Source organism: Plectropomus leopardus, chromosome 2, assembly GCF_026936395.1.
Source record: "Plectropomus leopardus strain MGB_pleo_1.0 chromosome 2, ASM2693639v1, whole genome shotgun sequence".
In the NCBI taxonomy this organism is placed as follows: Eukaryota; Metazoa; Chordata; class Actinopteri; order Perciformes; family Serranidae; genus Plectropomus; species Plectropomus leopardus.
This window is the reverse complement of record NC_142177.1, coordinates 32,326,910-32,352,722: the sequence shown is the minus strand read 5'-3', so window position 1 is coordinate 32,352,722 and position 25,813 is coordinate 32,326,910. Positions and strand designations below refer to the sequence as shown.

The 25,813-nt window shown below is 39.3% G+C and overlaps 1 protein-coding gene across 1 annotated transcript in view; it reads left to right on the top strand.

Moving 5' to 3' along the window:
• Positions 1 to 25,813, top strand: part of LOC121949544 (metabotropic glutamate receptor 4-like) — a 240,766-nt gene that overhangs the window by 191,065 nt on the left and 23,888 nt on the right. Inside the window, exons 7-9 of the mRNA XM_042495264.2 lie at positions 752 to 952; positions 16,723 to 16,859; positions 24,022 to 24,957. Of these exons, the coding sequence (XP_042351198.1) occupies positions 752 to 952; positions 16,723 to 16,859; positions 24,022 to 24,957 (1,274 nt within the window). The remainder of the gene's footprint in view (positions 1 to 751; positions 953 to 16,722; positions 16,860 to 24,021; positions 24,958 to 25,813) is intronic.

Genomic DNA, 25,813 nt, shown 5'->3' with positions numbered 1-25,813 from the left:
TGATTTGCTCCTCTGCAGCGATCCAGATATTTACCTTCTAGCTAATTGCAAGAGGCAAGAACCATTCAGTGGAGAAAGAATAAGACTCACGGAGGAGCAATGCATTTTCTTCTGTGCCTTTTTGGACTGATGCCACACCCTCCATTTAAAAAGTTCAGTCCATTGCAAGTGCACACAATCATCCTGTCCGACCTGAGCTGCTCTCCAGCGTGGGCGTGACACGAGAGCAGAAGTGTCGAAAAGATACGTTTCAGTGACTGTTAGCAAACATGAGAAGTATCCTCAACTTATTCTATAATTGAGTTTCGTGATTGCTCTCTTCAGAAATCTTTTTTTGGTACTATTATGGATATTAGTTGTCCGGGACAAGCACTAAATAACGTGCTTCATCAACAGACTTCTTCAAATGAGGACCAGGGACCAACTCACAAGTGGATAATTCTTTAAGCTGGACCCGGTCATTGAAACCACTTCAGTCTTTAAGTGAACGTGTTTTTCTTGATTGCATGATGTGGCTGATAAAAGTACTGCTCATGTGTTTTAAATACACTCATCAAAATCCTTCTCAGGATTGTTGAACTAATACAAATGTGTGACTCAACCTCGCACTTGATACGGTTAACAATGAGCCAAATGAGCGTCCACATAAGATGCATTTTCCAAACTGCTTGTGACCAATTTGCAAAATCACAGACATACAGTACGATAATGCATGTGATGTGTCTAACTTACATCTGTGTGTGTCTTACAGATCAGGAGCGGATAGGAAAGGACTCAAACTATGAGCAGGAAGGAAAGGTGCAGTTTGTAATCGATGCGGTCTATGCGATGGCTCATGCCCTGCACAACATGCACCAGGAGCTCTGCCCGGGGAAGGTGGGCCTCTGCGCCAGAATGGATCCCATCAATGGAACTCATCTGCTCAAGCACATCCGCCGTCTCAACTTTGCAGGTCAGTCATTTTTATCAATTTTTGAGTATTGGATTATTGTAGCTCTGGAAGCACTGAACACTGTAGATTTACTCACCTCATAGCAGTGCCACAAGAAGCGATGCCTCAGGACCAAGTTAGAAATGTGGCATGGAATTTCACTGGTATGGGAACCATCATTTTAGGATGTCATATTGGATTTTGGGAAACACAGATTGACATTTTTTACCATTTTTGGACATTTTATAGACCAAACAACTAAATGAGAAGTGAGCAACAAATTAGTCAACAGTGAAAATTATTGTTACTTGCAGCCCTACTTTGTACCAACCATCCAATCACAGTGGAGAGGAATCAAGTCAGATAACCAACCAGAAAGACCGACAGTCACATTTACATGGACAAGTGCTGAACAACAAGAGCAGTCAAGGAGAAATATGTGAATATACTGTTAGCTTTATATTATTATACATGTCATTTCACACAAAACCTCACAAACTCACTGGTACGAGTACTTAATGTTCAAGGATCATCAGGAATTATTACATTTTTTAAATGAAGTGAATTTAAAGGTTTTCAATAAACAAGTGTATGTTTAAAGGTCCAGTATGTAGGAATAAGAGGGATAAAACTGAACATAATATAATAAGCATGTTTTCTTTTGTGGATGATTATCTGAAAATAAGAATCACTGTGTTTTTGTTACCTCCGAGTTGTTTATATCTACATAGGGTGCAGGTCCTCATGTACCGACATCAATATGTTGCTTTGCCATGTTTCTACAGTAGCCCAGAATGGAAACAAAACACTGGCTCCATATTGGGCCATTCACGTTTTTGCATCAGCCACTGCAGTTAGCAGCCTCTCTGCAATGACACCACCTGCTTAATTTGTTTTGGAGAGAAAGAAACTCCTGAATGTCTGGATCTTAAGATATCGTAAAAACAAGGTGAGCACACATGAGCAGGTGCTGGGCTGACAAACCATCTTCGGCATGCCAAACAACGTCGCAGAAACACTGATTTGTAACATGAAACAGATTTATTCAGTGTTTTTATACATTTAAATAACTTAGTCTGTTTGTTTCGGAGACCTGTGAGGATGATTTGGCTCCCACTAAAAACCTCAGTCTGGTCTGGATCAGAAATAAGGTGAGCACACGTTAAGTTCTCAGAGAGAAAAGATGAGCAGGGGGATCATCTCTGATGTGATGAAGAGCGTCAAAGAAACACTGATTTGTAATGTGAAACATTTTATTCTGTGTTTTAGCCAGTTTTAATCAACTGGTCTGTTTGTTTTAAATAGGAGGGGACTTCTGCAGATAATTTGACTCTTGGTGAAAACCTGAACAATGAACACTGGAGAAATTCTAACCAGGAAAAGTTTAATCTGGTTGCTATCTGCAATCCTAGATGGCTCTATATCCCCCTAAATCAAACGCTGGACCTTAAAGTACATGGGATTTATTGTTTTGTTTTAGTTTGGATAAGGAGCACTGTGGAATTTTGCTAGTATGGGGATGGACTACTAAATTCAGGTATGGTGACATGCTTATAACCTCATGTATTTAATGTGCATTTCTTTACCAAGAAAAGCGCTTCTTGCACAACCAGATAGACATTTTATCCACATAGATGTCGTCAACGTCTCCTGGGTTACAAATCAGCAGCAACAGTTACTTTGTTCTGTTGTATGACCCATTTTCCATTTCAGCTATCAGTCAAGTTCACATTCATGACCAGCATATTAATAATTAACTGCTTTCACACAAAGAGCAGTGATCCAAAGTTTCGTTATATAGACACTGCCTTTTAAAAGCAGAGCAATTTAAGACAATTAAAATTCCTTCTCGGATACTTGAGTATGCAGTGTTTGTTCGGATAAATTATTCATTTGAACTCCTGCTCTTCAAGCTAATTTGTCATTCTAATATCTACTTGTTGCATTGGCAAAATGTCAATTGAATGTTTAATTCATATCTGAGAAGTGAAAGAAAATAATTTTTCTTCAAAAAAACTGAATGGGTGATTTTGAAAGCTTTCTCGTCACAAAAGATCAGTGACATTTTCTTGGTGAAAGAGTGTATGCGGCTGCATAAAGTGACTTGTGATGTCGTCTGGACTGCACTAATGCTGCCGGAGCCAATCACAACCCCTCAGTTTAATGTGTCATTTGCCTGCTGGACACATGAGCAAAAAATCTCACTTCTTGATCTTGTATCTGCTCTGTTTTTTTACATACCTCATTTTGTTTTCAGCAGATCAACTTGCATTTGAAGCTCCTAAGTTTATGTGTGAATGTATGAAAATGTGTAAAAGGGGAATCATAGTTGTATTGAACAAGCCCAGGCCTCAGATTTGTTCTGCAAGTCAATCAGTTTTGGTCATGTGCTTATTGATGTGGACAAGAGTTTTGTAGGCAGCAAAGGGGAATGTCATTGCTATATAGCTACCCAGCTTCATCCATTACAAAAAAACAAAACAGAAAAATTACCAACATTATCTTGATAGGTGTGGATGAGACTGACATCCATCAAATTACAGAAAAAATAATTCTTAAATTGATGTTTGTTCATCATCCTGAGAAACCTTAAATTTAATGTTCCTGATAACCTCTACTATAGCAGTACAGTAAACAACCTGGAGCTGTGTCTCAGGCTACGTTGTATTGGGTCTTTGAATTTTAGGGATTTTGGCCCGGAAAGTTCTTGTAAACTTCATGAATTTGATGTTTAATAAGTTTTGGGAACCTTGATATACATAGTACATACATTTATTTGCCATTTATTTGCACGTATCATCAGTATCCAAACAGCATTTCTCAGACTCTTTTTCAGCCAGTACTAACTTGAGTTGATCAATGTAAAGCCTTGAGTAAATTGGGTAGAGAATGTAAACAATCTCCTTTAGTAACAGCGACCATTGAGATGGCCTTAACCTTCATCTTCCCCAGCTGAGCTGCTCACAATCTGAGAACATGCGGGAGAGAAACGACTGATGGACTGCTGTTCACACCAGGCAGTGTGTTGGGTTCATGGTTGTCATGGTGTGTTGTGAAACAGCTTCTCTTTTTCCAGATAAAACTTCTTCGATTTCTGATTATCTGTCTAGATTCAGAGTGGTTTATAGAGTTGTCTGCAAAGATATGTGCAAGTTTTCCAAAGTTGTATTCCATCTTTATATATATATATAGATAGACAGAGTAGTTTGTTTGTTTGTTTTGTTTTTGTTTTTACCTGGCACTGATTCAAGAGTTGTAATCATAGCAACTTCTTTTCCTTCATTTTGGCTCTGATGTTTTATATACACTGCAAGGAACGTTTGGATTTTTAAGCCAAATTGAACAAAATATTGTAACAAAAGATGACGTAGAGCAAGCGTAAAATAAGTGATGATGGGTTAAACATTTCAAATAGTAAAAATACAGATATAACAAGAAGAAAAGGTAGAATTGAAATACACCACATATAATTGTATGCATTTCACAAATTAGATTTTTGACTCACCAGTCAGGGGGACTGGTAGATTAAAAAAATCCATCTGCTTAGCATATCTCCAAACGGCCAAAATAAAGGTAGAAAGCAGCAGACTGGTGCCAGATTTTAATTTATTTTATTTTATTTTGTATGTGCATATTTTTATTGGCCAAAATGTATACATATTGGGTATATCTTCAGTATTTAATTATTTAGAAATGCTGCAGTACAATAAAGCTTCAAAAAATTAATCACAGAGGTACTTGTATAACTTTTAAACAAGAATATTAAAGAGTTTGCCATAAACAGCTTGATTTGATTTTTAAATAGAATTTTTAAAATCTGCCTAAAGAAACAAATGTAGTATTACTATGATTTTGGCATCTAATTAAAAATGCCATGAACCAACAAGAAAGAAATGGAGGATGTTTTTCAAAAAAAGGAAAATGAAAAAAAAATTAAATTGGCATTTTAAACAACCTCAGACCTTAAATGACCTTAAGTATAGAAATCTCTGTCGCTGTGTGAGTGTCAAACTAGTCACGGGCACAGACAGTAGGCAGAGGCCAGAGGCAGCACTGAGATAAATAACACCAAAATGCTGCAGAGGCTCTCAGCTTAGTTTTTTATTAAATGACTGTTTTGGCTCAATTATTTACTCGCCAATTTAGCAGATTTGCTTCTGAGACTTACTTGCCAATCACAAAGTCTACTCATATATGACGCTTGGCAGGCGTTAATTTCAGCCTCTGAGTGTATAGATCGGAACAGCAAACACAACAGCAATCAACATTTTTAAAATGTGATTGTTTGCACAATGAGCACTATTTTAAAGTGGTTTCAACAAGGGTTTTAGCCCATAAGCAGGGACATACAGCTCCAGTGCTGTAGATCCTTTTGAGCTGAATTTTGTTTCAGGCAAACCGTATTAATGTTAAAACACCATCTGACCAGAGGGGTTGCCTTAAGGTTACACCACACTCCATCTAATTGCATCAGCACACAGCAGTATATTGAACTTGTCCAGATACATAAAACAACCTAGCTGCTGAGACTGGACTTGCTGCAATGTGTATTATATTTTCAAAGACAATATTTATCTCTGTGTGGTGATATTAGTATGTTACACACCAGTAAACACACACAGCAGTCATCCCTTTTTTCTTACAAACAAATAGCAATCTCAAGAAATGCATGTAAAACTAGGTCATTTTTGTTGTTGTGATGAATCATTCTTGAGGCTGAGCCAGCAAGAATCTATTGTTACACATATCTGTTTATTGTCAGCAGTTTTAGCGGACATCTGCTAAAAATAATTCACATTTCTTCCTCTGCAGAGCTGCACCGCCTCTCAGGAGTCCACCAACACAATATCCATAGCAAATGTATCCTATCTTATGGTGCATATGTTAAGTAACTCAGTTGATAAAGGTCAAATGGCAGAGAGAGTTATTTAAAATCCAAAGGCACTCGTAGTGGCCATACACCTGGCACGCTCACAAAAGCATTTATCTGCAATATCTCAGTGGGCTGTCAGGGTCTCAACAGGGGACACAGTCAGCTAGCTGATGATGGATAACCTTTTAGAAAAGATGAAAAGTGACCTGACAAAAGTCACTAATCTGGGAGTTTCTGTGTGCTTTCTCAAGAGCTTTTATATTTTCTCCAATCATATTCATTCCTACACAGATGTATCCAGTGGTGGAGAACAAAGTAGTACATTTACTCAAGTACTTAAAGGTCCAGTGTGTAGGATATAGGGGTGTGTATTGGCAGAAATGGTACATAATGGGGATGGCCTGATATTATCTCAGTAAACCGTATCAGGTCCAGTCAAGGGATTTTTCCGTTTCATATCTGGATTGGCTATACTGAGCTATATAGAGCCCAATCCAAAACGTTGTTTTACGTCAGCTTTCACTCGGGCTGGACCGACTTAGTATTATGCCAGTTGAGTCAGATTTGGCTGGTCAATATGGATATTCGACAGTTTGTTTTGTTTTCCTTTCAAAGTTTGAACAGGCTTCACAGGACATTCAGTGTGACAGTAGCATTCGTGTAATATAGTAAACGAGCTAACTGTGCTAACGATAGGTTGTAAATGTGCAACAACATTTTCTGTGGACAATCGATATCAAACAAAAGCCAGAGAGAGTATCATATTAAGTTGCTATGAGCTGTAAACTCACCACTTCAAAGCAGAAGGTCTCTCCCTCTCCGTGCTGCTGCCTGCATGTCTGCAGCTTTCTGTACCAAAGAGTAGCAGGAAAGTTAAGAGCACTCACTCCGCAGCAAAATCTGGGGACCAAAACATCCCCAGAATTGCACTGCTCAGAAAGAAAAAATGACTGCTCGACTTGAAGCAATCTCAGATTGATGATTCAAATTACCAGCTTTCAAAGGGCAGCCTTAGCTTTCACAAAGGTTTTTTTGTTTGAAAAACTTGAATGCATGCCACACAGTGAGTCAACTTTCGTCAACTCTTCAACTGTCTGTTGACTATCCGAGAGAGAGAAGAAAAGAACTGGAGCACACTGATCAGTTTAAAGCCTTTGATAGTGCAAACAGACTGTTTATTAAAGGCTGTGAAGTCTCTGTCCTTGAGCTTAGAAGCACCTGATTTGGCTGGTTTTGACAACATGTAATGCGTTCAATCCACTGTGAAACACTTAAAAAGCAGCTTGTAGCAGTTAGCGGCTAACTTAATTTAAAAGGGATAGCGGCAGTAAATGTCTGCAAATTGGGAAATCAGTGAGGTCCGGGAGCTCTTAACCCTCCAAGCAGAGGCGGCAAATGATTGTTAAGCCATTGTTTTTTGTTTAGAACGGGTATGTCACAGTAGTTTCTGATGCTGTTGCGTTGAACGTCCTGGCCGTCACACCCATCATGCCTGTCATGCCCCTTTTGTTTCTTCGATGTCAGCGTGCAGTCTAAAATCAAAGGCAGAGCAAAGAAGGGACCTATAGGGAAGAAGCGGCCCTATAGCATGATCACTGTGTAAAAAAGGACTACTTTAAATACTTGAGGTACATTTTGCAGATAATATATACTTACATAACTTTTCTCAAGAACAATTTCGAAAGCAGGTCCTTTACTTGCAGTGGCGTGTTTTCACAGCATGTTTTCAGTAAGAATTTGAATACTTCATCCACCACTCTATGTATCTAAAGTTGTAGCTTTATTCTAAATCGAAAACTTTTAAGTGCTCATTTGCTCATTCAGCAGCAGCCTCAAAGCAGCAAAATCAAGCACCTCCGGTCCGTCTTTATGCACAGTTTGACTCTCTTCAGAGGTTCCTTCTTTCTTGTACCCACCTTTGCATTCAATGTGTCTAAGAGTTGTTCAGACTTCAGTTAGCCATGATTGAATGAGGCCTCTCATCAGTGTTTCATGTCTCCTGCTATCACGTCAGGAAAAAAGTGCTTTTGCCCTGCCGTAGACAAAAAAGCAGTGGCCTTTCTGCTGTCTTTCTCACCAGGGACAGCTGTTGTGAGTGCGGAATAAAGGCGAGATCTGAAGGTTTTTCCACTGATGCACACCCATCTCTCTCTTCTCAAGTGTGTACAGAGTCTTTATTGTTGTGCACCTCAAAAGGTGCTACTAGTACACATGTTTTTTTGCATCATGCAAAATTTCTGTTTTTCTTTCACTGGCATGACACCCGCCCACAGTATTCACAGAAAATATGACTGTCAGCATCTTAACATGATAAGAAAGGACAGCTCTAAATATAAAGCTGATTCATCATAGTCTGGCTTCCCAAAACCTGTTGTACACACACTAAGATGTGCAGCTACAAAAAAGCATAGAGAGGCAAAGGCCATTATTTAAACTCAACAGCAGAGGGCTGTGCCTTTATTTGAAAAATGCAGAACTATAATACTTTTGATAAAAGACATAACAATCCTCCTCTTAGGAAAGAAAAAATAAATTAAAAAACAATAAAATCTACACTCTCTCAGTTTAGCCCAGCGAGACCTTTACTTGTTCCAGTGTGACCAGTAACTGGCACGACTGCCACTGCTGCATTACTGTTGCACTGTGTTTTGACTTGTCATAACATTCAGTGGTTTTATCATAAAATTTAAAAATGCAAGTGACTTCAATTAATCTTGCACATGAAAGAAAAAAATTATCCTTGATTGTGTGTTTCCGTCTGTCAGCAGCTAATCTCACAAATTACAGGAGCAATCAGTGTCATAATTTGTGTGCACATTTATAAATGTATGCTTTTGTGCCTTTCATGGTTTGGGTGAATCGCAGTTGTTAAAAAAATGTTTTACTGTATGTTTTACACCACCATTGACTGCTGACTCTGCACTATGGTGAGTCATTACCATCTGTTTCTTTGTTATGGCTCAAAAACATCATCTGCTGAAAGGTTTGATCTCATTTTGAGCCGGAGCATCTACAGATTAATTCCATACCTGATATGTTATAATCCTCTATTGGCACCTTACGAGAATAAATAATTACCCAATTTTGTTATCCTTGCGGAAGGACAATTCCATTTGGCCCAGCTGTGCTTCGCTCCGACTGAGACCAGGTTTTGGTCCATTCGCTGTAAGGTGTCATACCACATGTCAAGAGGTATTTTATTGATTGGTCATTTTACTCGATATTTGTCCTTGTACAAGTGAGAGGGCTGAGCTGTTTTGTTTCGTTTTTCTGTCTGATTTTATTGTGTTTATGTTATTATGTATTATTTGTTGTGCTGTAGCCTACAGACAAAGTTAAAATCATGAAGTCCAGTTATGAATGACATGGATTAAAGATTTGTGGCTGTAATTTATTTATTAAAAATACATAGAAATTCTTGGAATTGCAAAATTTGTCTAGAATTAGCTCGGACAGCTGGAGCGCTGCAAGCCCTGTTAAATAACCGTCAACAAAACACTTCATGCACTGATGTTTCACATCAAAATCCTTCCTGTGACTTTAAGAGCATAATTAATCCTGTTCCTGGTAGGCTTTGATTTTGAAACATCTACTGTAAGTTTTTTAAAGTTGTAATGATGGTAACATAATCACTGAAAGAGGTGGAATTATTGAATAAACGAAGTGTTTCTGGTAAAAAAGAGAAACTAAGAGCAGCAAATTGGTGAGTTTAGTGTTATGGAAATGTTCAGTACATTATTCTAAATGTATTACATATTGCATATGCTTACAATATTTAAAGTGTTGTTAGAGGGCACTTTCAGATAACAGAAGCCTATAAACTATGATTGAGTAATCATGCAAATGTCTTGACAGTGACAGGAAAGACACAAACACACTTCAGTTGAGTGTATGTGTGGTAAATTCTGCATGACTTGCCTGCGTACAGGTCATTAAGAGTTAATGACCGGTGTAGAGGGCAGCAAGCTGTGCTGCCATTCACCAAGGTGTCCTGGTTGTGCATCCATGCAGAACAAGCACATGTTGGATTAATGATCATACTCAGGTAATTCTTAAGGTGTGAGTGCGCGGTGGAAGAGAGAGAGGCGATACAACAATCATTAAGCATTACATATAATCACAAGCACCTCATTAACCCCAACGTTTTTTTGAGAAGAAACGAGTGCCGTGGCACACACATGTGCGACCCCAGGCTACAGTGTCACATTAGTGCACAGCACAATGCAGCGGTGGCAGAGGCCTCTGTGGAACTCATTATGCCACTGACTAGTGAGAGGACTGTTTAGACAAGCAATTTGTGCCACATGACAGGCCTAATTCCTCATCTGCAACTCAAACATTGACCATACTGCCCCAAAATTCAGCACTCTCCTCACTCTTAATGAAGAGGACAACAGGACTGCCTGTGGAAGAATGACAGAGACCCCAGGCAGTATTTCCCCAGAGAGTTCAAATGTGTCAATTCATTACCAAAGACAAAGAAGCCAGATTTTACATTTGTTTTACCATTATGCATACCGCTGGAGAGGTATGATGTGCTGCACCAGCATAAAATACCATCTGGTTGCTTCTGATGTGTCAAAATGTTTAGGTGCATTAAAGGGAACTATTGTATTTATCCAGCTCTTCTCTTATTCTGCGTTGAATAAAAATGAAGATAATTAGTTGTCAAATGCAGACTACAGCTGAGACACACTGAACGATGCTTACATCACAGCTTTGAGTGGTTATATTTAGTGACGTATAAAGGGCTGATCACACTGAGACGCGTTGCTGTAAAACCGTCGCCAGCAAACCTGTTGTTTCCCTGTGGTACTGCACACTTGTTGGGTGCTCATCTCTTGCTGCTGCATGACGCGTTTTTTGGGCGCACATAAAAGTTTAAATATTTTCAACTTTTCTGCTCAGGTGCCAACTCACACCACTTGTCGTTTCACTTTTGGCCATGCGCATGCAGCCCCGCTCTACAGGCACTCCAAGTCGTTTTTCCGATGCGCTTCCAAGGCGTTTGTGGAGCTTTCATGCCTGGTGCAATGCGTCTCAGTGTGATCGCCCCCTAATAAAAAAAACAGAAGTAACCAGGGTTATTGATGTAATCCGTGAGTAACGTGATGTCACATAGATTTCATGAAAAACAAAGCTTGAGCGAGAAAGAAGGACACGGACCTTCAGTTGGTCGCTCTAACAAGTTGAATTCAGCCAACGCTAACCCCAGCAGCGGGGTCTGATCCAGGCGGCAGCCTCCGAGGCTGAAAAATTAAGCCAATGCAAAAATGCCAAAAACTGTAGTTTATTGAATGGCCACTTGAGGCTGGCTCCAAAACAGAGTAAATCCCTAACGACCCCCATGTTAAAATGTCCAACTTTACAGAAATTATCCAAAAAAAAAAAAATAGAGCGAAAGCCAAAACGCCGAACCCGAGCTTTAGAACGATAGTCTACAAACCAGTAGGTGATGTTATGGCAGCTGCATTCATTATTTATACAGTCTGTGGACTGATTCCACTCCAACCTGACTCCCAGTCAGCAAACTCTCTGTTGCTGCCATTACACTGGTTAGACTGGGTGCTTCAGACCCGTACAGTTGTCATTAATGTTAAAGTTAGCGACAAAGACTAAAAATGTTTTTGTACCAGGCTGTAAACATGTATATTTCTGCTGTAAAGGTGGACATTGTATCATGGGGGACTAAGGAGATTGACTCTGATTTGGAGCCAGCCTCAAGTGGCCATTTGAGGAACTGCACTTTTTGGCTCTTCCGCTTTGGCTTCATTTTTCAGCCCTGGAGGTTGCCAGTTGTTCTAAAATAAAATAAGATTTTTTTTCTCCTTTAAATAGTTTTTTAAAAATTCATGGAAAATCAATATGAGGTGGTCCGTGTGTGTATTGTGCAGATTGCTACAAATAAATCAATGTACAGTAAACACTGCAGTAACAGCTAAATGTAGCAGTTTATGTTTACTATAAAAAGTGTATATTTTCTTCATACATTCTGTTGTACATGTACATTTTATTTACCATCCTTATATATACAGTATTTAGTGCTGCTGAAATAAGATTCAGACTGACTGACATGATGTGCATTGTTTTTGGAAAAATCTCATGATATACAGTCTCCAGAAGTAACAAAAGTGAACAAAAAATCACTGTAAGTAGTAATATGGCATTGCAATATTTGTAGAATTACAATAAGCATCAAATCAGCAACCAAGTATTGCTATGATAACAAATTTAGGGACAAGCCCTACACATTGTTGTATTTTTGATCTGTACAATCCCAAAAATCCCTCCAACATTTTCATTACGTCTGTATCAAGTTCATGTTGGATATTGCTGCTGTTGCTAATAACTTACTCCTCTCTTCCTTAATTTACACAGCTGTATTTGTCAGAAATAAACACCTGTGATGAAGATGTTTTTCCCCAGAAAAGACATTTCTTTCACAATCTGGGTGTTGGTAATAACTGCCAAAAAAAACAAAGAACAAATGGCTGAAAATAGTGTCGATAACTCAAAAAAAGAAAGAAAAAAAAATTATGATTGTGTCACCTCATCATCAAGTTAGAAACACACATTTGAACCTACAGTCATTCCCAAATTGATGAACAGGTCTTTCAATTTAATGACAACTACTAACCTAACTACTTTAAAATAAATTACTTATCTTAATTGTTATGTTTCTTAATTCTTTAAAGGATTTAAAAAGACTTTCATCTTAGAATAAATCATATATGGCCAATGAACACACGTTTCAGCCTCCTCAAATACACATGTACGTACAAATACCTGTAAATTATATGGCCCAAAAATAAAGGGTTTGAAAATGGCATTACAAAGAAATTGCTTTTAAACCGCTTCCTAAATGTTTGAGTTGCTTGCATGTAGAATGATAATAAATGATGTATGTGATAAACGAGCAGTGCTAACATGTATGAAGTATGTATAGTATATAATAAATTTTTAAAAAATCACAGGAGCTTAAAGCTGCGGTAAAAGAGCTGTCAATGTATGAAAGGTCTTAATTTGAAAAGTAAGCATGACCGACAGACCCATAAAGCTATTAAATATAATCATACAGTATCAGCAGTGCTATGCTGTTACTGTTGTTGCACTATTCTCTCAGTGTGGCATTCAGGGTCATTTTCCTCTTTCAGTGACAGCGGTGTCCACGTGAGCACTTACAGACTCGAGCACATAACCCCAACCGTGACAGTGGAAGGTGGACAGCTTCAAAGTGCTTTTAACAGCTCGGGAAATTGAAGAAAAGAGCAATAAAGAAAGGAAAATACAACCTTAGCTCATAAAGATCTATGATAGAAAATATGACAGTTTAGTATAGTGCTGATGTGTTTAATATTTTTATGTAAACATGATGCCTCTCTGCTTTATAAAGTCACTGTAATCCTCCCATGATCACTAACTGCTTTGTGATGTGGGCGGCATTGTCACAGGCTGAGTGAAGCGGTAATGCCGTAATCCAGCAGGGCTGACTCATCGAGATGTGGATTAGGGCGCTGCATCCTCCAGCTTCAAAACAAAGACCAGGAACAAAAAAATGCTCATCAGCAGAAATCCATCAGCAGCAATTGGCCACGTTTAACTTTTTGTTCTTAACTGGGATGCTTGTTGTCTTTCGGGGGGGACTTAATAATAAAACGGCTGGGGCTTACGGCTTTCATCAGCGTTTGAAGGTATAGACGTTTGTGTGAAAAGCAATTAGACCTGACGTTCCCTCCTTCTCCCTCTGAGAAGAACCTATCCGCGGTCTACCATGATTAAACGGATCGCCGAACTAAAAGTGGGGCTCACCTAGTTTTCGTTGGGGAGCTTACAGAGAAATCTTTGGTGTGCTTTTCTTTGTGACACATCATTACAGCTCGTCTTAAAAAGACACACAGGAGTACAGTGTTATGCATTGATAAAGCACAAGCAAAAACCTTGCCTGGCAAGACCATTTCTAAAACATATGGCATATTCTGCCATTTCTCATTCAGTAACCAGGCCCCCGAACTGCCAAATACCAGCTGGCAGCGTCCCTATTCTACGTACAAAGCATTGTGAACACTGCATGGCAGCCTTGAAGGCTCTCGTGTCTGGTCCTTCATTAGCGCTATCAGTGACGAGACAACAGTAAACACTGAATTTGTACGGTGGAACATCTTCTTTATCACCAAAGCTTTTGCCATATCCAGTCTGAAGAACATTGGAAATGTCTTTCCTCTTTTTACTTTTGTTCTTGTTTAATTGAGTCATTAACTCTATTTCTAATAGCTTCAGTTTTATCACGGTGTTTACTCTGCTGAGGTTAGACTTCTTCTTCTGCAAGCAGCAGCCTGCATGTCACATCCATGGATGTATTAAGTAGATCTGGATACAGCACAGAGGCAGGGCCCAGTGCATTCCTATGAGAGCAGCTCAATTTACAAGGTATGAAAGTACCAGGATCTTCTGCATTACTGGGCCCATGAGGTTTGCTCACTAGAGACATACGGTCGCCAAGCATCGCCAAGTGTTCTGCTCACGCTTCACTAGCTTAAATGGCGGTCAAAGAAAGTTTGATCTTGCGGGGCTGTTAGACTTTCCAAATGTTATCAAGCTGGCTGTCTTAAATTAGATAGTGAAATTAGTTGTTTTGTGGGGGTTTTGACCCTCACAAAAAAATCATCCACTGATTTACATCTGTCTCTTTCCCAGTGTAAATCAATGGAAAGAAGTCTTTCTGGGCCCCGGGGGCATCACATGACAGACCCTGACGGTTTAATTCCATTTCTGGCTGCTGTGTAAAATTTGCATCAGAGCCTGTCGCACTTCCTGGGGGCTTGGTTGCATCATCAACTACAACGCAGTTCCTGATTGGCTGTCTATGTTGTCAACTACAATGTGGATCCCTGATTGTCCCTGATTGGATTTAGTTTCTGGGAAATGTTCAAGGTGGCAGAAAGTCCAGACTGATTCACAGAGCCAAACAGATTGTTGAACTCACCTTATCGGGATGACGTTTTGGCTAGAGAAAAGTTTTACTTATATTAATTTTTAACTCTCTAAAGATGAGTCCAAGTAAATCGATATAAATGAATGATTATCTTCAATGACATGTATTGTTAAGGTTGGGTTTGACACCTAATTAAAGGGAAAGTTCATTCAAAAGTAAATGTAATTTTTTGGCACCACAAGCACCACAAGCCAAGTGCCATATAGTTCCATTATATTGGAGTGAATGCAGACATCTCTACAGCCCAAAGCAATCTAGACTGACAACAACACAACAGGTTACAGAAGAAATATCTATCTTTGATTTGGGATAAACTGTCCCTTTTAATTTTGAGGTAACATCAGGTGTAATAATTCGACTGATTTGCCTTTTTGTTTTACCTAATTCATACAGATTCTGATTTCAGTTTGGGTGAGAAAGGTTGCGATTGATGTTTCCATCCAGCTGACATCATTTTCACTCAACACAGACGCTCTGGGAGCTGTTGCCAGGAGCAGTTAACTAATTTTGTAACAATGAAAAACAAAATGATAATTTCTCAGTGTTACTGTTAGAAAAACCTGTTAGTCTGCCTCAGTCTTATTCCACACTTTTCATGAATGTAGCTCGGTTGTTAGCGTTCCATGTAGTGAAACAGTCATCAATAATAGAAACACCCAACGAGGTGAAAAGCTAATGTTTATGAAGTATTTCACCGATATAAAGAAAGTCCTCACTTTAAACTGAGCTTTCTATACAGTGGAAAGACAAAGATATCTTTGAAATTGGTGCTACATCATTAGAGAAAAAAAAGTGTGGCATAAGCTTTTGCTCAAAAGGTAGAAGACCTACCAAAATGCAGTGGACCAATAACTGGTGGGTAAGTTAATGTGACCTTGTACGATGGCGGCCGGACAGATCTCGTGTCACAGTTAAATAAGCTAAAACATGTTCTTGAAAATATTTTAGACAAGAATATGCGACTCAGTAACAGAATCTTGGTTTGTATTTGATCAGCACTCTTCAGTTTTACTGTTTTCACTGCGCAGAAAGCCGTATGGCACCCACTATCTTTTTACAATCTCTCACTATTGGAGCTAAACATGGCACTGAAATATTTTATATTTTTCTAAAAACATTGCAGTAACATATTCTTTTCTTTTTAACTTTATTAGGTTTTCAATTATATCAGATATCACATATAAATGAGATAGTCTTGTCAGCAAATATGGTATACCATAAAATGAAAAGGCAAAACAAAGCACATTTACAACAAACAAAACAACAAAAACGAAAAACAGGAACTTGATTCATTTTCCATCAGCACTGCCTAGTTTTACCATTTGATTGGATTTTGGTCCGCATTTGAGAGTCACAAAAAAGAGGGGGCAGGTCTATCTCTTGATCAGCTGCAAACTCTTAGTGTCTGCGGTGGTGGAGAAGTAAAACCTGTAGTTCAAGCCTGAGGGCCAGCCAGTTTTACTGCGGGGGGAGGAGGGAGATCTAGGCACTAGATAGAGGAAAGTTTGCCACAGTTTATCTCGTATGCTACCCACATTGAGACAAAGCTGGTTGAAAATCTGCGAACTGTCCCTTTAATTGTTGGTGTGTAATGGGATGTGCACTGTAGTCCCCAGAATGAAAATTAGATACACACACTCACCACCCCAACCTCCGTACTGCACACACTGGGCAAACTGTTTCCTGCAGAGGTGCTGAGAGTTGCATAAGAATCAACCAACATGATTTAATGTATTTTCTTATAAGGAAACAGTGGTTGAAAATGTTCCAGATTCACGACCGTCATTTTGGGTTTTAATGTAGTGGAATAATAACTGTCGTAACAATGACAACACATTAGTTTGCTCTCACAGATTCATGATCACTGCACAGAAAATAACTTGGTGATGTGCACTAAATGATAATGATGATTGTTCTCTCATTAAGGCATCGCCGGGAACCCGGTGCTCTTCAATGAAAACGGAGATGCTCCTGGACGCTATGAGATCTACCAGTACCAGATCAGAAACCGAACAGCCGAGTACAAAATAATTGGCCACTGGACGGATCAGCTCCATCTCAACGTGAGCATTGCCTTTTCTTTTCCATTCCCACACACACATCTGCACCAAAGAATCGACGGCATTCAGCCTACAAGTGCTCTGTTTGTGTTGGTGTTTGCAGTGAAAATCTTTCTTTGAAAAGTTGTTTTCTCCAGCTCTGCCACTGCATGTTTGCTCACGAACCCCTCCCAAACCATTTGATAGCGCTTAGTGCAATCTTCAAAGGTGTAAATATCCAGAGGGCGCTTTGAATGATTAACAGGGCGGACTGTGATGAAAAGAAAGCCATGAGAGCTTAAGGACAGACATATTTAATATCATCTCTCCAGACGGCATCACTGACTTCCAAAAAACAATACTGTGGGCATGGAGTGTGATGGAGTAACGGTATTATAACAGTAAATTACATAAAGGAGCCAAACAAATTATGTTTTGACAAAATGAAGAGGAAGCCTTGGGCATGCAGGAGAAGAGTACAATGGAGCACATGAAGCAGCTTGAGAGGAGCTTTGCCTTCTTTACCTCTTTCAACAACATGTGCTGTGCAAGAAAAAAAACACAAAAAACGTTTGTGGTGGGCACCTACTGTGAAACGTGCCAGTTCTGACTCTAAAGCCGTATTTAATTAGTGTTCTTTGAGTTGTTAATTAAATGCACATTTAGACAAATTTACCGGCTTTGAATGAACAACCACAATTGAATAAGTTGATAACATGACATCAAAGAAAGCAGACCAGTTTGAAATGATGTGTTTAATTTATCTGTACAAGTATACTTGTAAAAGGGGGAAAATCCACAAAGAGAGCAGGATCCTGGATTGATCTTTTATTCCTCTGATCATAGACGGCTGAGCATTGATTTTTATTTTTTTTTTAACACAAACAACTATTTACCAAAGAGAAACACTGTGTCAGTTCCCTGCAGAGCCAACACTGGGTTTCCCCCTCTCTCTCGTGTGTTGCCCCTTTAATAATTTGACCTTCCACTGGAAAATTTTGCTGAGAAACGCTTCATTTGACCCCAGTTTGCCCTCTCCCACTCCCCGCCTAAATAAATAAATAAAAACCAAGTAGCATGGGAACATACAGGCAGGTATTTGAGGCCAGGTTCAAACAGCCACACAGCAAATAACCACCATTCAGGCTGTCCTTGACCTGCTTGGGTGTTGGGGATCTTTTTGGATCAATAAAGCATCACTTCCTCTACATGCCGCCATTTTTACAGGATAGAGACAATTTAGGAATCTACACATCTCTCCTGTCTTTTTTCTCTCTTTTTTCTAAACTCCATTCACCAGGATCACACAAGGTCCTTGAAGTACTTGAAATTTGAGGGGGAAAAAAAATATTCCAAATTTCTTCTTTTAAATTTGTGCCACTGTCTCGAATACAGTGCGTGCTGCTTTCCTCCTGGCATTTATGATGTCCTATCCGACATCTAAATTAATTTTTCCCCTCTCTTGAACTCTTGGCAAAGCTGGTAGAGCCTTGTTGGCATGACAAAACTTAACATGACTTAAATTAATGAGCAGGTGTCAAAGACAGTTCACCGTCGATATGCATTTCACCTCCTACCTGAATGTTACCCAAACCCTTACCTCTACCTCGAACCATCAAGGGCCCCCTCTGCATTGTAGAGATAGTGGATGGAACTAAATAGCAGGTGGCATCTTATGTAGCAGCCTCGGCCACCAGTGTGTGAACGGTTGAATGTGACATTTATTTTTAAAAGCGGTTTGAGTGGTTGGAAGACTAGAAAGGTGCCATACAAGTGCTGATCCTTTTACCATTATATTAGTACATTGCACTATCGCTCTACTGCCATTCAGATGTTTTGCTGAGGACTTTTTCACAGCTCTGCCTTAAAAGAGTGAGATAAGTAACTCTTCACTAAAAAGGCACACTGATCACATCATTTATTTGTTTAAAAATATATATTTGGAAATTAATAGGTTGCTTTGAGTAAAGTCCTTGAAAATTAAAAAAAAAAAAAAAAAAATCTGTAGCACCCCTCGCAGTAATGCTGATGATGGGCTGTAAGAGTCCCTTACCAAGAAATGGCTGAAAAAAAGACATACCTAGTGTTGACTAATGGATTACCATGGTTTGTTATATCTTTTTGATGGAGACAATGACTTTTAATTTGACAACCCAGACGGATATTTTTATTTAGAACTGGACAGAATAGACAGTGTATGTCTTAAGTGTCTTAGTTTATGTGAATAAAAATTAGAAACACATTGTAGTGTTGTAGTTGTATCTGTCTGTATGTTGTGATCCAATATCTTGGATAAACTTATCAGAATCAGAAGAATCAGAAGAATCAGAAATACTTTATTGATTCCCGAAGCGAAATTGCTGTCTTGCTTATCTGTATTCTTATTTTATTTCTTTATTTATTTCTTTATTTATTCACACTTGAAATGTGTTCATTTTAACAGGGTTGGGAATTTTGTGTATATATGTTCATTTTGTCTTTAAAAAATAAAAATAGATTTGAAAAATCAAAATGTAAAAAAAAAAAAAAGAGCTTAAAAAATCAGTGGAGGATCTCCGGTCTGGCTGGCAAAGTGATGGCGGCGTAGAACATCTACATCTCGACAGTAAAGATCATAAGATGCCCAATAAAACTTGAGGTTTCTCTGAGACACGCCAAAGCAAGCTTAGAAACAGCGGGTGAGCTACTAAGCCTACGAAGGGGAAGAAAAGGCTCGCACAAAGAAAGAAACACGACCACGAAGAGGAAGGTTAACTGTCAGGAAGGACTTCAGCAAGCAACTAAACTGCACAAAAGCGGATATAAATACAATCTACGGGAGGATGGAAGAAGCAGAGGAGCGAATCAGCTCAGCCGATGACCAAACCCAGTCCGCGGAGGTTGTATTGTCGGAGCCGGTGAAGCTACAGATGCAAACGGAGGCAAACCTGACTGATTTAGAGGGTCGCTTGCGACGTGAATAAGTCAAACTTCCCGGGGTAAAAGAAGGTGCTGAAGACAACATGGCTTCAGCGATTTCTTCCGTGGAGGATCTGCTGAAGAAAAGCTTAAAGCTCCCGTCATCGACAGTGTTAAATTTTGAGAGAGCCCCTAAACCTCCCGCCATCTACGGTGGTCAAGTTTTCCAGCTACAGAATGAGAGAGGGGGTGATTAAAGCAGCCCGGCAGAAAGGGGATTCGTTTTCCAGGGAAAAGGGATAAATCTGGACCACGGCTATGCACCGGCGCTGGTTCGGAAACAGAGGGAGTATGCAGAGGTGAAAGCTGCACTAAAGGGAAGAAATAAGCTTCCAGACTGCAGTGCTTTACAAGGAAGGGACGGTGTTTTACAACCCGGCAGAGGAATCGATGGCGGTCATGGCAGAGAGGGGGGATACCGGTCGCCCAGCTGACTTGGCGATCAAGTGGAAAGCGAGGAAACCGGGAAAACACAAGCTCCAGGCAGGGCTTCAAGGAGCGGCTCCAGGAATTCCAGCCGAGACACTTAATAAGTAACTTTGCTACTCTTTAGATGTGACGGAAATAGTTTATCTATAGTCACAGTATTTTAGACCATCATTAACAATGCTGCCAATGATGTTATGTGTCATTTTATTATCAAACCTCTTCCTCATTACAACACTGATAATATCAGCAAGATAAGGTAAGGGCCAAATGGAGAAAAGGTTTTGGGGTCGGGCCAGCTCCTGGACACTGTGGGCCTACATCAGCTAAAAGGCTGAGGAGGGCCCTCTTTCACTGTCTGGAGGAAGAGATGTTTCCTCTACACTCACATTTCAACAGAGTCATTAAAGAGGCCTTTTTTTGGAAGTCAATGTTGTTATTTATGATGAGGTTCATTCTTCTTTCACTGTGTTGCAGGTTAAAGTTTTTGGTGCTACTGTTCCTTTCAGCATCAGGGGTGTAAAACATGATTTATATAGTTTATAAAGTTATGGCAAAATTGAAGAGGGAGGCGGTGGAAGTGGCACTCCTTCAAGAGACCAACTTATCAGAATCAGAACATGAAAAACTGAAGAGATGGAGGTTTAATCAATAATCATGTTCCTGCAGTCAGTGGTCTAAGAGAGGGATAACAACTTTAATTTCCAGCAAGTTAAATTTTGAGTGCACAAATAAAAATAGGGAAATTTGTACTAAAAAGAAAAAAAAGACGATCTTTCTGAAGCAAAGACATTATGAAACGGGGAAAACTGGACAAACTACTTGCTTACAAATTTAAAAAAAAAAACCAACAAGCTGAAAATGCAATTTATAAAATAAAGGACTCTGTAACAAATTCCTTCCAATACAAACTGAAAGATATACATCAGTCATCCCAAACCGTCTATAAAAAATTATATTCACAACCTAGAATAGAGGAGACAAAGATAGAAGCTTTTTTAGACATGATAAATCTGCCAAAAGTGAGGGATAAGCAAAATAAGTGTTTAATTAAAGAAATTACAGATGAGGAAATTAAAACAGCAATATTAAATTCAAAACCCAATAAAGCAGCAGGACCTGATGGGTTTCCTTCAGAGTGGTACAAGGAAATGAAAAAGCTGCTGATCCCTATAATGAAAGATACATATAACCATGTTCTTAAGATTTGCATAACCTTAGCTTCTCGGAGGGAAGCGGTGATTTCTCTGATAACAAAGGAAGGGAAAAACAAAGTGGCATGTGGAAGTTATCGGCCAATAAGTGTACTGAACCAAGATTACGAAATTTTCACTCACACTTTGTCGAAAAGAGTTGAAAAAATCCTCCTGAAAATAATAAGTCTGGATCAGACAGGCTTTATCCAGCAGAGACAGACACAAGATAACATCCGCAGAGCACTACAAATAATTGAACATATTAAAAAAAATAAACTACATGCAGTTCTATTGAGCCTTGATGCAGAAAAAGCATTTGATCTGGTTAATTGGGGGGTTTTTTTATATAAAGTATTAGGAAAATTTGGATTTCATCAGACTTTTATTAAAACTATTAAAGCATTCTATAGTAGCCCAAGGGCAAGAATAAAAATAAATGGTCCTATATCAGACTTCTTTGGCCTGGAAAGAGGAACTCACCAGGTTTGTCTATTAAGCCCATTACTTTTTGCAATTTTATTGAAGGGTTAAGTCAGGGGATCACCAAGGATAATAATATTACAGGAATTAAAATGCTAGGCCAAGAATATAAAATTTAATTATTTGCGGACGACGTCTTAATATACTTGTCGCACCCAGAGTGTTCAATTCTGAAATTGATGTCATTGTTAGATGCTTTCTGCTCCGTCTCAGGCTACAAATTGATATTTCTAAGCTCCAAGTGTTAAGTTTCAATTATAGGCCGAGCCAGGTCATTAGCTCTAAGATCCAGCTAAACTTGGGATTTGGATTACATGAGATATCTAGGCGTAAACATCCTAAAATAATTAACCAATTTGTATAATTTCAATTTTAATTCGTTAAACCAAAAAATAAAGGAGGACATAAAGAGGTGGAATTTAATTCCAGTATTAGGTTTGAGTCTGTAAAGATGAATATCCTGCCCAGGGTTTTATATTTGTTTCTGACTCAACAGATAACAGATAAACAATCTAACGAATACGATAAATTATTATCAAGGTACATTTGGCAAGGGCAAAAACCAAGGATAAGATTTCAAACTCTTCAATTGGCAAAGAACAAAGGAAGACACACACTCCCCTGCCTGAAGGATTATTACATATCGGCCCAATTGAGGATATTGGTTTGTTGGTGCAATTGTGACTGCCAGGCAAGATGGAAAGAAACTAAATTGAATATATCTGGGGCAATTCCAATCCAAGCACATTTAGGGGATATAGCATGTATTAAAAATTTGATGGAAAAAGGTAATAGATGGATTAACTTATCTCTAAAAATATGGTTAAATATCATTAATAAGAGGGAATTTTCACTCAAGATCAAGATTTTAAATTGATGCTCCCATAACCTTGATTTCACCCCAAATAAATTGAACGCAAGCTCGTAGGGATGGGCTCATCGGGGCCTTTCCTCATATTTTACCTTCTTTAATCAGGGAACTCTGAATGATTTCCAGACACTAAAAAGACTTCATGGGTTAAATAATAGTGACTTTTTTAGATTTCTTCAGGTACGTCACCACATGAACAGCTCTATGTTACGGAGTCAAAAAGCGTTTGAAAATGATTAATTGAAGGTTTTTGTTGGTGCATATATGACAGACTCAGGGCTAATTTCAAGATTATACAAGGGCCTTCAGGAAGGCACGACTGCAAATACCAGTTACATAAAACAAAAGTGGGAGAGGGAATCTAATTGTTGTATTTCAGAGGAAGTTTGGAAGAAATATTGTGAATTTCTTTGGAGGATATCAAGCTGAACTGCATGGAGGACTTTTGGCTGGAAGAGTCTCTGTAGATTTTTTATCACACCTGCTCAGAAATCTCATCACTCAGGAAATTCCAGCTGCTGGAAGAAGTGTGGCTCCCAGGACCCACGACCATTTGTTTTGGACCTGCCCAAAAATAAACGCTTTATGGCGTAAGATTTACACAGAATTAGTGACTGTATTTGGGACAACAATCTCATTTAAGAGGGATGAACTCCTGTTTGGCATTTTACTTTTGATATCTACAAACAGAGAAACAAAATACTTATTTGGAATTTTGCGTTTAGCTGCTAGAAAAGTTAGTACAAGAAATGGCTCCAGCCAGATGCCCCATCAGTAAAGAGCTGGTATGGTGTAATTCTTGAATTTTTTGTAATGGAGAGAATTACTTTTTCAATTAGGCTTCAGGAATCAAAATTTGGAAGAAATGGAAAATATATTTCTTCCCCAAACGCCCTTCTTTTGTTTGAATATGATTCAACCCTCTGTTTTTACTTCTATTCATTTATCTCAAATTCTCCACCCCGCCCATGTTCTTTGTTTGTTTGTTTTGTTTTTGCTTTTTTTTCTTTCTTATTTTTATTATTTTTTTAATGTTGTTGTGTTAAAAATTTTTTAAAAAATTGAAAAATGCTTTACTCTGTAAAATTACCTCATTGAAATTGACTGTATAATAGCTTTTGTGAAGAGAAACCAAATAAACAAAATGTCAAAAAAAAAAAAGAAACAGTACTTCAAAGTCTTTGAATTCCATTTTGTAATGTCTGTAGGAACCCTGATTCATGTGTATCTGTGTCCCTCCCTCCCGCCCTCGCAGGTTCGTTCGATGCAGTGGCCCGGCGGTGTGCGTCAGATCCCCTCTTCAATCTGCAGCCAGCCCTGTCAGCCCGGCGAGCGCAAGAAGATCGTGAAAGGCATCCCTTGCTGTTGGCACTGTGAGCGCTGCGATGGCTATCAGTACCAGGCGGACACCTACACGTGTAAGATGTGTCGATTTGACTTGCGGCCCAACGTGAATCACACGGGCTGCGTTCCAATCCCCATTGTTAAGCTGGAGTGGAGCTCTCCGTGGGCGGTCATCCCCGTGCTCATCGCAGTCGTTGGCATCATGGCCACTGTGTTTGTTGTGGTCACATTTATCCGCTACAACGACACTCCCATTGTGAAAGCATCGGGCCGAGAGCTGAGCTACGTGCTGCTAACTGGCATCTTCCTCTGTTACGCCACAACGTTCCTGATGATTTCCCCCCCTGATGTAGGAATTTGCTCCCTCCGCAGGATCTTCTTGGGTCTGGGCATGAGCATTAGTTATGCTGCCCTGCTCACAAAAACAAATCGTATTTACCGCATCTTTGAGCAGGGCAGCATGTCCATCAGTGCACCCAGGTTCATCTCTCCGGCCTCTCAGCTGGTCATCACGTTCACCCTGGCCTCCGTGCAGCTGCTCGGGGTGTGCATATGGTTTGGCGTGGATCCCTCCAAGGCCATTATTGACTATGAGGACCAGAGGACGTCTAACCCGGTGATGGCCCGTGGTGTGCTCAAGTGTGACATCTCTGATCTGTCTCTCATCTGCCTGCTCGGCTACAGCATGCTGCTAATGGTCACCTGTACAGTCTACGCCATTAAGACCAGAGGAGTGCCCGAGACCTTCAATGAGGCCAAACCCATTGGTTTTACCATGTACACCACCTGCATCATTTGGCTAGCATTCATCCCGATCTTCTTCGGGACTTCACAGTCGACAGAAAAGGTAAGCCTTTTCCTGTTGCTGTATTGCAGTTTTTGTTTGCTTTTGTTAAACTACTTTTTACTTTAGCTCACTACCTCAAGGCTTTTAGAAATCATCACTATGACATAATAACTTTTTTGTAAAGCTTTTTCAAATCTATCCGCTTGCCTTTTATATTTCTGTATTCATTTCGTTGCTTATTTCTCCTCGGTTTGTCACAAGAACGATTGGAACATTATTGAAGGAGCATGCACAACAAAAAAAAACATCTAGAGTGGTAGAAAGTAATTAAGAACATCTCAGCTACTTCTGTTCAGTGTTGAGGTACCTGTACTTTCTACTTTGTACTATTTTATACTTTAACTTCTCTACATTTTAGAGAGAAATGTGCTTTAAACCTCTTTGTCTTTAGTTACAAGACACACTGCAGAATACATTTTGCACCTCTTAAAAGTATAGAATGGCTTCCTCTCACCTCCTTAGACGCTTGATGCATTTTGCATTTCCCTTCCACCAGTGAAAAAGATTACCAAGAGAGAGTCAGAAAAAAATAAGCAGATTTTTGTTGAGCAGATTTTTTGTGTAGTTTTTGGCGCTTTCTTATTCTTTTTAGTGTCCCTTGACCCTCCACATTTCACCCCTTGTGGAGGTCATAACCTGCAGGCTGGGAACTACTGGATTAACCAACAGTATATGAGGCAGCTCTATTTAGATCTGCTTAGGTCAGCTACATACAGTTCTGTTTGCATGTTCATGCACAATCATAATCATCTAATTTATACCATATGCCCAGGGTTTACGTTAGTCTGCATATAAAATTATGATAATAGTAACAGCTAAAATGTCTGGTGTGAATTTACCAAACAGATATAATAGA